Raw genomic sequence first — 14,918 nt, 5'->3', positions numbered from 1 at the left:
TGGAGCACTGGACAGAAATCTCAAGGTCCAAATCAGGAGCAGAAGGAGAGGGAGCACGAGCAAGGAACTCAGGACCGCGAGGGGTGCACCCACACACTGAGACAATGGGGATGTTCTACTGGAACTCACCAAGCCCACATGCATTCTTGATTCAGACTCGACCCCTAAACAGCTTTTAGAATCAATCAGTGCACCCTGCAGAAATGCACCCTCTCACAGCATTTGAAGTTGAGCTGGGTCAGTTGAGGTTCTCAGTAGAGCAATTAAGGTTCTCTGTAGCCCCAGGCCCGGCTCCTTCCAGCCCTGAGACAGCCTCCCACTGCTAATCTCTTGGCAAGCCAGAGCTGCCTTTGTGCAGTGATTGGATAAGGGCCTCCTGCAGTGTGACTGCAGACAGACTCCTCTGGACTCTTCCTTACTCCAGTAAAAAGTCCCCTTTTTGTTCCTAGGCAGACCAGACCATAAGGGAGCCATTGCTCTTGTTCTACACAGGGAAGTGTTTGCTCACACATGTGAACTGATATTCCTATACCCATGTTAAGTGTGGCAGCTCCGTCCTTTATTTTGATATCACAGAATCCTGACCTCAGGTAGCATGAATTAAACTAGCATCAAGCCAGAGTTCGTAGCCCAGGGTCACAGCTGCTCGGCACAGAAGGATCTCTGAGCCTGTTGATCCGCTGGTGCTTGGTCCGACTGCACCATCCTGGTCGAGCCAGTTCTACATGTTTATCTTGGGGGAACCAGTGTGTTCTTTCTGCAGTTCAAATGGCCTTCAGGAAAATGCCTCCCCACCCCCTTGCTAGCATGCTCCGGTTTTTCTTTTTAACAGAAATGTGCTTAAAAAGTAGCAGTGATTAGCTAGACTGGATTCACATTCAGAAAGATACAGCGTGCTATGTGTGTGACATATAGGACTAAGGTCCCAAAGCTCACACTGTCTCTGACATTGTTCCACAGTAATGTCCACTGAACATGGGAAGAGCCTTGGGGATGGGACAGGGATTCTATCCTAACAGTGCAATAGGCCCTTGGAACTTGGTCCATGTAACATGGCTTTCGTGGGGGGTTTAGTGTTGTCATCCCCACCCCAATCTTTCCTGCCACCTACTAACAGAACCCTTTTCTCAGCTTCCTTGCGAGGGATGCAGGAGGTCCTGCAAAGGAAGGCGCTGCTTGCGTTTCAGAGGTGAGTGGGAGTTTGCCTTTTCACTCTGTGTACGTAGTGACAACCGAGGATGATGAGTATGAGAAAGGCAGGATATTTTTAAAGATTATGTAAACAGTGTTTTGCCCCGGGAGTATGTTGTCTTGAGCAGCAAACATGAAACCTCGAAACTGGAAGCAGGATATCACTCCTTGCCCTCTTCGCCCACTTTTAATCTATTTGGGTATTTTTTATTCATTCCTGATAAAGTGATTTCAGCACAAGAAAGGTAGACACTTTGTCTATAGAGCTGGTTCCTTTATTGGAGGCATTGTCGTTGTATTGAAAAGAGGTCCTTCTTTTCTGAATTTTTCTGCATGTCAGGCTGTAGGCTGTGACATTAACAGGTGCAGAAACCAGAGGTCTGAAAGTCTCCGAAACACCCCAAACCCGCTGCCCACAGCACCTTCGCACTTGGACAGGGCATTGTTATCATAAAATCCGTGGTTATCCCCATACCTGGTGGACAGGAGAAGCAATAATGCCATCGCAGTATGGGGAGAGGTGCAGGAGTGAAAGGAGTCTCTAGGGACGTATATTGGAGCCAGTGTTGAGCCGCATCTAGGTGGTTTTCCTTGTAACTAACTTTGCTCATTGCAGGTGTAATAAATCATCAAAATCAAGTTGGTCCCTGAAAATCCAGCCCTGTGAGGTGAAATCTAGAATTGGAATTGATCCTGTCGTTTTAAATACACCTGAGTTACTTTGATTTCTTAAAACTGTGCTGGAAACTTAGTTGCGTCTTTGAAAACCTCATGCACCAGCCTATACCAGCCACCTTTGTTAGATGCTTTCCTCAGCGATGCGTAGATCGTATCTGCCGTGTTGTCATGTGCCTTTCTCATGGCGTCCTCATCAGCTGGTTTTTCTCCACCGAAGTGCCGAGCCTCATTTCTTTCTGTTTCCAAGCAGGCTTGTCCAGCTCCTTCACTTTGCCGGGCCTATTCCTGACGTCTGAGCCCCTGATCTGGGCTCAGCATTTGTTGTTAGTGTTTCTCAGCCCAGAGCAGGAAAGCATTTCCATTTCAAAGGGTTCCAGGTTTTGCTTTCTCCAGTTCTTGTCAAACCCACACACGGATGCCTGAGAAAGTGGCCATCACATCTGTTTTGCTTTCCTTAAATCAGCAGTCTCATTGGCTCTCTAAAAACAGCCACAGTGGTGGTCGGCCTGGGGCGGCCTGGGTAGCGAGGGTTATGTAACAGCTGTTCTGTCGGCCTGAATTCTTTTCTGTTCCTTCTCCACTTAGGTTTGAATTCAAAGAGATTTAACATGTTTGTTCATAAGGGACTAAGGAGAAATAAGCTCTCCTAATCTAACTGACTACTTTGCAGAAGGCTAACCTAAATTAGTGTTTATCTGAAATACAGAATGTTTTTCAAATGCATACAATCATTTTGATTCAAGTAGACATTGACTATTTTAGTCAATTGGGGACCTAATAAAAGCTTTAAGGAAAAGATTTTAAATAAATAAGAAAGATTGTATTAATTCTTAAATGTAAATAGAGCATTTAAAGCCACTTGGTGAGAAATGTTTTTCTACTATGTATTTTATATGTTTATATGTTTTCCCCCAAAGTTCTGTTTATACTATTATTTCGCTTCTGGTTTTGCTATTCATTTCTTTTGAAAAGAAAAGTGGTACATTTAAAAGAGGGATAGCCTGTGGGAATGAAGTCTTAATCATAACTAGAGCCAGAATTTGGAAAGATTGTTTTTCGGGGCCCTCAAGGGGGCAATGTCTGGATATATCAAAGTGGTGTGGCTTTACCCAGATACTGAGCTGTCAGCTCATAACCTAGTTGCCCCCACCAGTTCATCCATGCCGAGCAGAATACGGCGAAGTAAATTCTGCTGTGTGGAGTGCTGTAAGCTTGGTGAACTTCCACGTCCTCTGGAGAAAAGCGGTCCCAAAGACCACCGGTGACAGCATGTGTCTGTCATGCATGCACTAGTAAACGCTGCTCCTACATCATCCATGTCTGCCACTCAGGGTGGCTGGGATACATAGCTTCACTTTCCTGTCTCTCCTAGCTTGGGCTTAAGTGTGGTGGGTGTGTGTAGAGGGTGAGAGCTTGGGGCTGAGCTGGTCCAGAATGCGGACGTTCAGTGCTAAAGCCACCTAGACACGCTGCTCTGATTTAACTCTGCGTATTTCTTCCTAATTCATGAGTTCTGTGCCCATTGTAATCAGAACTGAAGGGAACTTTGGGAAATTAGCCAGACAGGACAGCCAGACAGGACAGCAGGATGGTGGTATAAAGACCAAGCCTTGGCATCACACACTTCCCCATTCCATTTCTGGTTTTGCCTCCTTTTCTGAGTATTCTTAGGTAAGATGCCTATAATAGAGGCTTCATAAATTGTAGTCATCATTGTTGTGAGATCTGTGCTTTATGAGGCAGAATCAGAATTGATCAGCATCGTTTATATGATCATGATCAGCTCTAGACAGAATCAGAATTGATCAGCAGCATTGTCTATATGATCATGATCAGCTCTAGGCAGAATCAGAATTGATCAGCAGCATTGTCTATATGATCATGATCAGCTCTAGACTATTGGAGCTGGAATTTAGGAGTCCACTGGACATGCTGGGCTCTAGCCCAGTAGTCTGAGCCATCCATGTTCTAGCAACAGCCCAGTATGCCTTTGTCTGGACACTGCATCTGTTACACTGTGAAAATCATTTCGGGTCTCTCCTTCTGGTAGGGTGGGAAGAGCTCCCTAAGGAAAACTTGTATTATTTATCTCCAGACTTCCTAGAGCCTTATTCTTTGGAGTAAGTACTGCATAATATAAATGGATAGATAAACAGATGAATGGGTGGGAGTGGATAGAGGTAGGTGAATGGGCAGGGGGGTTAGTAGATGGAAGAAAGGGTAAATCAGTAAGTGGGTGCGTTAATGGATGGGTAGGTGAGTGGAGAGTGGGAGTATGGATTAGCAGATAGATGGGAAGATGGATGGATGGATGGATGGATGGATGGATGGATGGATGGATGGATGGGAGAGTGAGTGGGCAGAGGGAGAACAGGTAGAGAGTCTGCTAGGTTGGTAGATGGGAGAGGTGGATGGATGGGTACATAGATGGGGAGGTGGCAGGTAGGATGATGGATGAATAGATACTTCTCTATTCATGGGAGAAGAATAGATACCCATCTTTGTCATGGAAGAAAAACTGAATTCTTTAAGATATAGGTGCTTTATCAGTAGAGGCACTGTGAGCATCGCTGTGATAGATTTTAGGTTGTCTGAGTTTCTTTTAGCAACCTGGCCAGGTGTTGTCTACATGAGGATGGCTTGTGGAGCTGCTTTAGATTCATGTAGAGTTTTCAGACTTGCAGCTTCATGGGCACTTGGTTTTTATTGAGCAAAGTAGCAGTAAGCATACCAAAGGGCCCTTGTCCCAGGAAGCTTAGCTGCTGGAGCTGTCCCACACAACCGAAGCAAGGTGTGTGGCATCTACAGGGGGTGAACCCCACTTAGTTTTTCTTGTTTTATTTGCTATTTCCCACTCCCTTTCTTTTGCTAAAGTCAGTTTCATTCATTAACAAAATTGTGCAAGTAAGTCACTTAAAACGCATGTTTTAAGGTGTGCTTCAATAGAAACAGGCCGGCGGAGTCTGATTATTAGCCTCAGTGGAAATTCTTTAGAAGTCACCAGAATGCTCTCTGGAAATGGCAGAATTGATAGCTCTTCCAGTTTGTTTCTTTTCCAGACCTGTGGTTAGTGGCCCACAATCCTGTGCTGAGACCAGAGTGGGGCCTCTGCCCATAGCGGTCACCATCCACACTCGGCATTCACCAGAGCAGCTGCCAGCTTCCCACTTAGTTGGCACTGGATAGAAGCAACCATGATTTGACTTACTTTGTGGAAAAATACAAACTGGGCTGAGATAAATTACAGTTCTGACAAATTATTTTTGATGGCTGTAGAAACCTGGCCTTTTTATTTTTGAAAGAAGACGAGATAAACTAAATTACTCTGCATAATAAATGTTTCTTCTTAATCCATCTTTTACCCATTTTCACTGGATAATTGGGAAAGACAGAAACCATGACATTTTTACCTCATCCATGAGCACCAAAGAAAATTCTTCTCATTACTCATGCGTGGAGAGCCAGGGCGTGTCAGTCATGCGAGCTGAAATGCAGTGGAGACAGCCCTAGTGAATGCTCAGCCGCCATCACTTAAACCCAGGCCAGTGAAGCCCAAAGGTTGTGGCCTGTCGAGGGGCTGCTAGGAAGGGTTCCCCAGGACTCCCAAGTTGATATTAACAAATGCTCGCTGCACGGGCATGAGAACCTGATTTGATTCCCAGCACTCACATAAAAGCTTGATGTGGTGATGCATGTCCTTAATCACGGTGCTGAGGAGGCAGAGTCAGGGATCCCTGTGGCTCAGTGGCCAGTCAGTCTAGTCATAGTTCAGGGAAAGATGAGGCCTCAAAAAAAAAGTATGAAGAACAAGAGCAATAGAACAGAGGCTTCTGTCCTCCAGATGTGCACTCACAGGCAAGCCTACCAGCACACATGTGTACAGTGCATACACAAATAGTAATAAAAACTATTTTTAAGTAAGTTAAAATACTAAGGAAAGAGCAAACCCCAGTTATGCATACAGTACAGCATTTGCCCAAACAGTACCCAAGTTCATTTATTTGGCATGTTTTCTGGGTCGTGCATATTACGTGTCTTTTTCTTTTCCCGTGGAAGTCTGACGATTACGTAAAAGACCAATGTCTCTAGAAAACTTTGGTGAGTTGGCCGCAGATGACTCCATAATAATTTCAGTTTCTGTTTCATCTTGAACTTGCTGTCGGCTGGTGAAAGTCCCTCTTTTGATCACAGAATGCTGTCGAAGCAGAGATGGTTTGCTATCCAGGAGCACACTTTGTGATTAGTCTGCTCCATGCTCCTTCTATGGAAGTTAAGTTTGTTTTTCTCTTCCTACCAGACTGTTAAAAGCAGAAGTAGGTTCTGTACACTATCACATTTTGAATTGCTTCTGATGAAATACATGAAGTTCCACATAAAAGCCGAAGAAGGTTACCCTTGCAGCCTGTTAGACAGCCCAAGCAGCCTCTGCATCCAGCAGCCAGGACCAGTGGATGGAGCCAAGCCAAGTGTCCAACCACACTGTCACACAACATAGTTAGAGGAACACAATTAGGGAGCTGCAAGGAATTTAGTAGACTCCTTGCAGAGTAAATGGGTGTCTTTCTTTCCTCCTTCTGGTTCACAAAAACCCAAATCTCATTTTATAAGCAAAACTGGTCTTTGATTTTCATATGGCTTTTTCTGAAATCCAGAAATTTGGATGAAGTAGCGTTAAGGCCACTCCAAACTTAACCAAAGTAGCCATCATCTGGCCATGGGTTTATGTTAGAAAAGGGTGAATACTTTTTCAGGGCCCACAGCCTGTTAGTTGTTTTTATCATGACCCAGAATGACACTAGTTTCTGTTTGGCTAAGGGGAAGCATCTGTTGAGAAGGCCAGACCTCAGGGTCTGGGGATTGATTACCTGTCTCTAGGCCCCTTCACAGAGTCTGGGAATCTCTGTGGCCATTTTAGGCTCTGAACAAGAACCAAACACATATTCCAATTCATTTTAATTTAATTTTACTATTTCGTATTAAAACATAATCTGTGTATGGTGGTCAGATTGTGTAACATTCATTAGTGGTATTGGGGAAGGGTGAAGGAAATGATACATAATTCAGCTGACAATGAGACTTTGACACCAAAATGCAGATGTGTGGAGAACTTGTGATGGGCACTTACAGGTGGCCTCGTGTTCTAACAGCAGTGAATACTTTTCCAGGGCCCACAGCCTGTCACCTACAGACCACCAAGCAGCTTTCTACCTGGCTCTGCAGCTTGCCATCTCCAGACAGGTCAGTGTCTATAATGTCTGACGCTGCTCTCGGAGGACACCAGCTCCTCCCAGAAAAGACCCTGAGGTTCCAGAGAGTTTGAGCATGTGCTGTGAAGATAGACGGCCTAGGCTGTACTACTGAGAGTAAATCCACAAAGGCCCAGCCTGGAGTCAGATGGCAACACGGCATGTACCCTGATTCCAGGGGTCACCAAGGGCCTTTGTTGCTAACAGTAATGGGGTCATGGAACCCAGTGCTGAGTTTCATGGTGGAAATTTAGTCACTGATTGGAACCTGACTGTCACGGGGTATCTGTGCTTAACTGGAAAATGCTAGAAGGTATCAAGAGACACCAGATCTTCTAAAATGCATCAACGATATGAGTGTTTCCATGGTTGCATGTTCTTGCTGGAAGGCCAAGCCTTGCTAGCTTCATCTTCCCAAAGGCAGCTTGAGCTGCCTTTCACATTCTACTGCCCTCATTCCCTCCCAGCTGTTCTAGAAACGGCACCCATATGCTTGCTAGCCCACCAGGTGCAAGACACTGGTGGTGACCCCAGCACATTCCTGAGTGCACACTGGAAGGGTGAATCAGAGGTTAGCTCAAGATGTCATTCCCCAGAGGCTTCCCAGTTGCCTTAGAATGGTGTTAAGAAGTAACTGCCATTGGCATCTTGGAAACACAGCAAGCCAAGATTCTTGCCCTAGAGAGGTTTGTTACCTGGCGGAATGTGGTCACAGCTGGACTGGTTAGGAGCTGCCACTGCGGCAGAGGTGGGCTGAGCACTGATCATCTGTTTTCCCTTCACCTCCTCATTTTCCTTATAAAATATCAGTCCTTTTCACTTGAGATCAGGAAGGGAGGACCATGTCTGCCATTGTCATTGCCTAGCCTTGGCACTTGAACGCTGCTGGTATGTGTTTGACACCTAGTAAGAGTTTTTTAATGAAGGAGCCAGCTCTGAACCCTGCATCTACTCCCTTCTAAAGATATCCTTTTGAGCCCCATCTCTATCCCTAAATACTTGCTCATCCCTACAAACCACCAGCACCGTGAGGATAGCTGCCTTGGCCTCCCTACTTCAAGCTGAGGAATGATCATGCAGGAGGCTGTTGCTGTAGACAGTGGATAAGTAGATGGAGATTTATGGGTGCAACTCATCCATAAGGATTATAGGCATGAGTGTTGAATCACCAGGGCTCTAAATGAGTATGTCCCTGCTACCTGGGACAGAGGTCATGGCCCTCCTAGAGAGGGTAGAGAAGGATCAGAACAGCCAGAGTCCCCCCCTTTCCAGCACTCAGCACCTCACCTCTCTGTACCTGAACTTCCTCCCTGCCACTGAAGCATGCCACTGACAGCTCTAGGGTTCCAAAGAAGGGAGCCTCCGTAGCCAGCACTTAAGGCATAGATCCATGTGAAACTGCAGTTCAGAGTGGAAAATCAGGGGGCTCTGGAAAAGGAAGTCAGATTCTCCTAAGGGGTGAGATTCCTGAAGATTTGGGAAGTGACAGGAGAGCTGAAGGGCAGAGTTGGAAGCCACACAGAGTCCCCTGTGCAGATAAGTTAGATGCCTCTGTCCCAGCTCTGCTTTGAAATATAACTTCAGCTTCTCCTTTCTATTAAACCTGAAATCTAACGTGTTCAAATACCTACTGTACACGTAACCCTGGGCTCCATGCCCGTTTAATCTTCATTAAAGACCGTGTTGTGAAGCTGGATGACACTAGATGGCTAGTGGGTAAGGTTCTGCTCCCTGGCACTCACATGACAGCCAGATACAGAACACATCTCTAACCACAGCACTGTGGGACAGACACAGGTGGATTCTGGGAGTTCTGAGTTCAGTGAGAAACTTGCCTCAAAAACTGAAGCTGGAGAAGGAGAGAGAAAGCACCCCATGACAACCTTAGCCTCTGCATGCACATCACAGGCAAGTGCACATGCACACACCACTACACAAGAACATGTTGAACAGCTGTTGCATTCATGGTTAACACTGTGCCTGAACCTGCTTAAATTTGGATACATCTGCTTTGCAAGTGGCCCTGTAATTTGTTTCTTGTCTCCAATTATTTTGGGATGTAGTTTGGAAAGGTGTGGGGTTTTGTTTGTTTGCATATTTCCTTCATGTCCAGTAGAGGTCCAGACATCTGGTCCTTAGTAAGCTCTGTTAAAGGTTTCGTGGCCTATGAAGTATTTTAATTTCAATAATGTTATGAAAGAGGAGAGTGATTCAGCTAAGGCAGTTTAATTCCACTAAGAACCCTTGGTAGCTTGCCTGCATCTCTGTTTGCAGTAAAATCATCTTAGACATAATCAAAAGTACATTGGTTCTGTGGGGAACAAAAGTGAGAAAGTGTTTCTCGGAGAGATGGAAGAGCATGTGGACAGTTACCTAGAGAAGTGGTCTTTCCAGTTCCCTCATCGGCCCTGTTACTGCTGAAGAGGATGTGCTCCCTTGTTTGGCAGTGTCCTGGGGATGCCATGAGGTTGACCCCTACGATGTGAAACCGCTCACAATGCACCTTCTGTAACCATGGCCCCTTTCTGTGGAACTGTTTAAGCATTCCTTTTGGTCTTATTTTAAACCAGATACCAGAAGCTCTCGGGTATGTCCGTCAAGCTCTTCAACTCCAAGGTGATGATGCCAACTCCCTGCACCTCCTCGCTCTCCTGTTGTCAGCCCAGAAACACTACCATGACGCTCTCAACATCATTGACATGGCCCTGAGTGAATACCCAGAAAATTTTATGTAAGTAATCCCACATTGATCTCCCCTACTCTGGAGTTACTGGATGAGCTTCACTCTCCCTCTTTCTTCTCTCTCAAATGTGAGGTTTTCATGAACACTCAAGGAGGACAGAGAATCTCTTGCCCCACCCCCACCCCACCCCATTTCCTAGCTACCCATGATGTGCCTCAAGTCACCCTCACCTCTTCTTCCCTTCTGTGTGCCCTGGAGCACACAGACGATTGTACCAAGATGGTGGGTGAATCTTTTAATAGTTTTCCGGCACAGGACAATTGTCTATATTCTGTCAATTATGTTTTAAATAAACGCTGATTGCCCAGTAGCCAGGCAGGAAGTATAGGTGGGACAACCAGACAGGAAGTAGAGGCGGGTCACTGAGAACAGGAGAATTCTGAGAAGGAAGAAGCCCATTTCTCCCCAGTCCTGTCCCAATCACAGAAGAAGGAAGATGTGATTGCCCTGCTGAAAAAGGTACTAAGCCATGTGGCTAACATAGATAAGAAAAATGGGTTAATATAAGTTATAAGAGTTAATAAGAAGCCTGAGCTAATGGGACAATCAGTTTATTATTAATATAGACCTCTGTGTGATTTCTTTGGGACTTAACAAATGTGGAAACCGGGCAGGACAGAAACCCTTTGTCAACAAATGTCACCCCACGTGGGGCTCGAACCCATGACCCTGAGATTAAGAGTCTCATGCTCAAGAAAAATAGTGTAAATACTAATACCAGTGCACTTGGACTTGGCTGTGACAGAATCCTGTTACACTCCAGTGGCTGGAGTATGGGGAAGTGTTGCTTTGGAGACTGTTTGTCCTGTGTCCCTTGAGAACTCCCACAGGCTGTGGGTGATTATCCTGTAACTTGGATCAGTATTCTTTACCTCTCTGAGCCTAGGTTAATCTCTAGGAAATACAATTCCTTGGATAAGTTAATAACTATACATATAAAAGAATTGTCATTGTAAGAAGCCCCAGGCTTGAAACTCCCTGTCCATCATCACATCTGTCCTCTGAGTCACATTTTTTATTGAGCCAACGGATGTGGGATCCTTTGACTCCTGGTGGTTAGGCTTTGTGGACAACATTGTCTTCTGGGCTACTGAGTTACCATTTTATCCTCAGTGGTGCTTAGTTACCAGTACACAGTGGCCAAGAATAGTAAACACCCCAGCAGGCTGGAGGGTTCCAATTGTCTGCATGGCTGCAGATCCAGTAACAGGGTGGGGACTGCTTGGGGGTCGGGGAGCACAGGGAGAAGGGAAGGAATGTGGAAGGTGGCCCTGCTTCCTCTCTACTTCAGAAGCGCTGCAGCAGCATATAAATGGGTCAGTGCTGGCTTGATCTCCTGCCTCATCCCCTCCTGGGGGTTCTAATTGGCGCTTTTTCGTCTCCTCTTGGAAAATTGATTTACACATTTCCAGTACAAACATTTCCTTGTCTTCAAGGAAAGGGTGCTTCTCCTCTCCCCAGCCAGAGCTGTCTTCTTATAATCCAGGAAGCCTCTGACTGGAGTTTGCTTCTGTAGGCTCAGCTTTTTGCAGAGTGAACTAAAAATCTTTGCTACAGTTTTGCTTCTTGCACATCTAAGACTTGCTCTTGGGATACCTGTGTATTTCTGGATTTTATCCCAAGACGTCTATCCCTGTAGAATCTCAAAGTATTTAAATTACTTTAAAAAGTGTTTGGTCCTTTCTCCATCTCGATAAAGTAGTAAAGTACAACATAATACAATTGAATTTGATCTCTCTTATCAGTCCTTACAATGCACCCTCCTGTGATTCCTGCCTCCTGCCCTGTGTGTGTACACGCCCACTCCGCTCATTAGATCCTGCACTCCAGCACTGTTGAGGAGCTTCCTAGACCACCAGCCACACTGCACAGGAAGCAGTAAACAGTGGTGGCTGCCATGGTGATGCCTCCAGGTGACAGCAGCTGACAGCTTTCAAGCCGTAGGGATAAGGAGCAGCAGTGGAGATGTTTAGGACAGCAAGTCTGATATTCCAGTGCTAAGCTGTGAGCTAGAGAAAGCGCATGGCAGCAGGCCTGAGAATAGCCACGACGTGTTCTTCCTTTGTGATCAGAACTTCTCCCCAGGTTTTAGCAAGAATACGTTTCAGTATTCTTATTTTAGTAAGAATATTACTAAAAGTTGGGACCAAATGTGGGTCCTGTGATTTCCTGCTGGCCAGGTAAAGCCTGTTAACACCAACCTAAACAAGAGTGTCTCCATTTTGTTTCAGCCTAGGGTTTCCTCAAGTTTCTTTTATCCCTAACCCACTGATAGTAACAACCGCATAATTGATATTGTTTGTACTTATTCCCTAGGAATGAGCATCCTTCCACTAGGGTCAGCCCTGTCTGTCTTGTTGAACAGTTGTCAGATAAGATATTTGAAGGTTCTCACAGAAGCAGCTGGTCCTCCAGTGTTACCCCATCTGCACTGGTCTGTTCTTCATTACTATAACGAAAAAGAAAAAAAAAAGATCTGAAGCTGGGTTAACATTTGTGAAAAAAAATAGATTTACTTATATATTTATCTAGAGGTCCAGGGGCTCGGTGTAGATGTTGCACGTCTTTGATGGGGGCCTCCCTGACTTCATCATATCTGTTACATAGTAGATGGTACATGGAGGGAACACATGCACAAATGAGAAGTCACAATGTGAACATGAGTCAACAGAACGGAACTGGTCCAGCCTTGCACTGTTACAGCAGGCTGTTCACAAGAAAATTAACCAGGTCCTGTAAAGATTACGTCACTTACTCAGAAGGGTAGAGCCCCCAGTGACATAATTACCTTGTACTAGGTTCCACCACTTTCCACCATTGCCACACTGAAGATCAAGCTTCCAACACCTGAACACTTAGACACACAAACCATGACCAAAGCATATATCACATGCTTTAGCTTACAGGCGTGTCCTCCAAAGATTATTGTGTTAAGGCTTGCTCCCCAAGGTGACACTTTGGGGAAGTACTTTGAATCTTAAAAGGTAGTATCTTGGCTACTTTTCTGTTGCTGTAACAAGGCATCATGACCAAGGCAACTTGTAAAAGAAAACGATTATTGGGGGCTTACAGTGTTAGAGAATGAGTCCTTGACCGTTATGGCAGGGAGCATGGCAGGCAGGCATAGCACTAGAGCAGTATCTAAAAGCTTACATCTTGATCCACAAGCCTGAGGCAGGGAGAGAGCCAACTGGAAATGACATGTGCTTTTGAAATCTCAAATCTGCCCCCCAGTGACATACCTTCTCCAGTGAGGCCACACTCCTAATCCTTCCCAAATGGTTCTACCAACTGGGGACCAAACATTTGAAATATGAGCCTATGGGGGTCATTCTGATTCAAACCACCACAGATGGTATGTATCTGATAGAAGTTTCTAGGTTATTGGTTATTGTTATTACTAACTGTGGCTTATGGATAAAGAAACGTAATGTGCCCTAGGCTTTAGTAAGTCTAAGATTCTACTGGAAATATCATTAGGACCTTAGCTTGTCTTCTCTCTGCTTTCTTTTTCTTTATGACCTACCAGCTAAGTTTGCTCCATTAGTTCCTGCCAAGATGTTCCATCTTTGTGAGAGGCCCAAAGTGACACAGCCCTTATTTGTGACCTGGAACCTCTAGAACCATGAGCCAGAGTCAACCCTCCCTATGTAAGAGATGATTGCTTGTAGCTCTTTCAGTACAGGGTCAGAGTGGACTGTATGGCATCCTCATTCTCCATGAAATCACAACCCATGTCTTCATACCTTGAAAAAGCTTAACAGGGACCTAAAGAGTCTAAACTAAGAGGCACCATCGCAGCCATTTTGTCATTTGAAGCAGAACTGTAAGTGGATAAATATTCGCCAGCTATAAGATTTCTGAGAACCAGAAATGCTTTTTTTTTTTTTTTTTGGATAGGGGCACACAACAGCAGGGTCTTATGTGGCTCAGCTTCAATCTTACCTTGTAGCTGAGGATGATCTTGAACTCCTGGTCCTCCACCTCGACTTTCCCAATGCCAGGATTACACATGTGTGCCCTCATACCCAGTTTATGACGTGTTCAGGATGGAGCCCAGGGCTTTATGCACGCTAGGCAAACACTACCAACGGAGCCACGTGAGTCACAGCCTCACCCAGAAACTCCTTCCTAAAGGAACTCCACAAGTAAGTCTGGAGAAGCTGGTGTTGTGGGCTTAGTTCTGCATGGAAGGAAAGGAATGCAGATTCTTTTTATAGAAGTTAAGGGTTCAGCTATAAGAGTTGGGCAAACCTGGCTTTGAACATCAAACCCTGCAGCTCTGAGTAAGTCACTTAATGACTTTGTCTCGTCTTTTCATTTGTAAAATGTGGCTAATAAAATGCCTATATCAGAGGATTATTGTAAGAATTGAGTTAGCTAACGCATTTATAAGGCTGTTATATGTGACAACTGCTTAGAAACAGAAAATAATTTGTATTATCACACCACCCCAGTGGCTTCAACCGTAGTTTAATTGTTGTCAAATAATGATAGAAACTAAAGAATGTTTATTTAGTATATTTAAGACAATAGTATTAAACATGAATATTCATTCCTTATTTAAGGAAAAGAACATTAGTGGTGCCCATGAACTGCCTTTGCATTCATTTGTGCTCACACATATATTTGCAATATGTCTTATATGATGTAATGGGTGTATTTCCTTTCTATCCAGTCCTGTTGCCGCTCACCTACCCGTTAATTCTTGTTTTGACTTCTGTGTTGGTCATTGTCTTATATCTCTCTACTATTTATTTTATACTTGTAAATAACAAAGATTTTTAGTTATGAATGTTTTTATGTATTTTAAAATATAATCCAGATACTACTTGCTTTCAGTGCTTAATTATGTTCCTGAGGTTCTGTCTTGTTGCATCTTTATCCAATCTACTGTAAAGAGACAAGATTGCTCTCTTTGGGGGCTGTGATAGGAGATGCTGCTGTAAATATTCTTTACAAGTCTTCTTGAACCTTCGTTCAAGGGTTCTTATAGATTCTATGGGAAATGGATAGGTCATAGGTCATAGCATTTCTGTTTTGTAGTTGCTTGGTTTGAT

The 14,918-nt window shown here is 44.6% G+C and overlaps 1 protein-coding gene across 5 annotated transcripts in view; it reads left to right on the top strand.

Moving 5' to 3' along the window:
• Positions 1-14,918, top strand: part of Ttc7b (tetratricopeptide repeat domain 7B) — a 190,113-nt gene that overhangs the window by 100,431 nt on the left and 74,764 nt on the right. For all 5 annotated transcript variants that reach the window (XM_026780674.1, XM_005343452.3, XM_013346495.2 and 2 more), the window contains 3 exons: positions 1,132-1,189; positions 7,035-7,107; positions 9,686-9,846. In XM_026780674.1, coding sequence (XP_026636475.1) covers positions 1,132-1,189; positions 7,035-7,107; positions 9,686-9,846 — 292 coding nt within the window. The remainder of the gene's footprint in view (positions 1-1,131; positions 1,190-7,034; positions 7,108-9,685; positions 9,847-14,918) is intronic.

The sequence above is a fragment of the Microtus ochrogaster genome, chromosome 1, assembly GCF_000317375.1.
Source record: "Microtus ochrogaster isolate Prairie Vole_2 chromosome 1, MicOch1.0, whole genome shotgun sequence".
Lineage (NCBI taxonomy): Eukaryota > Metazoa > Chordata > Mammalia > Rodentia > Cricetidae > Microtus > Microtus ochrogaster.
This window is presented reverse-complemented; position numbering and strand designations above follow the sequence as displayed.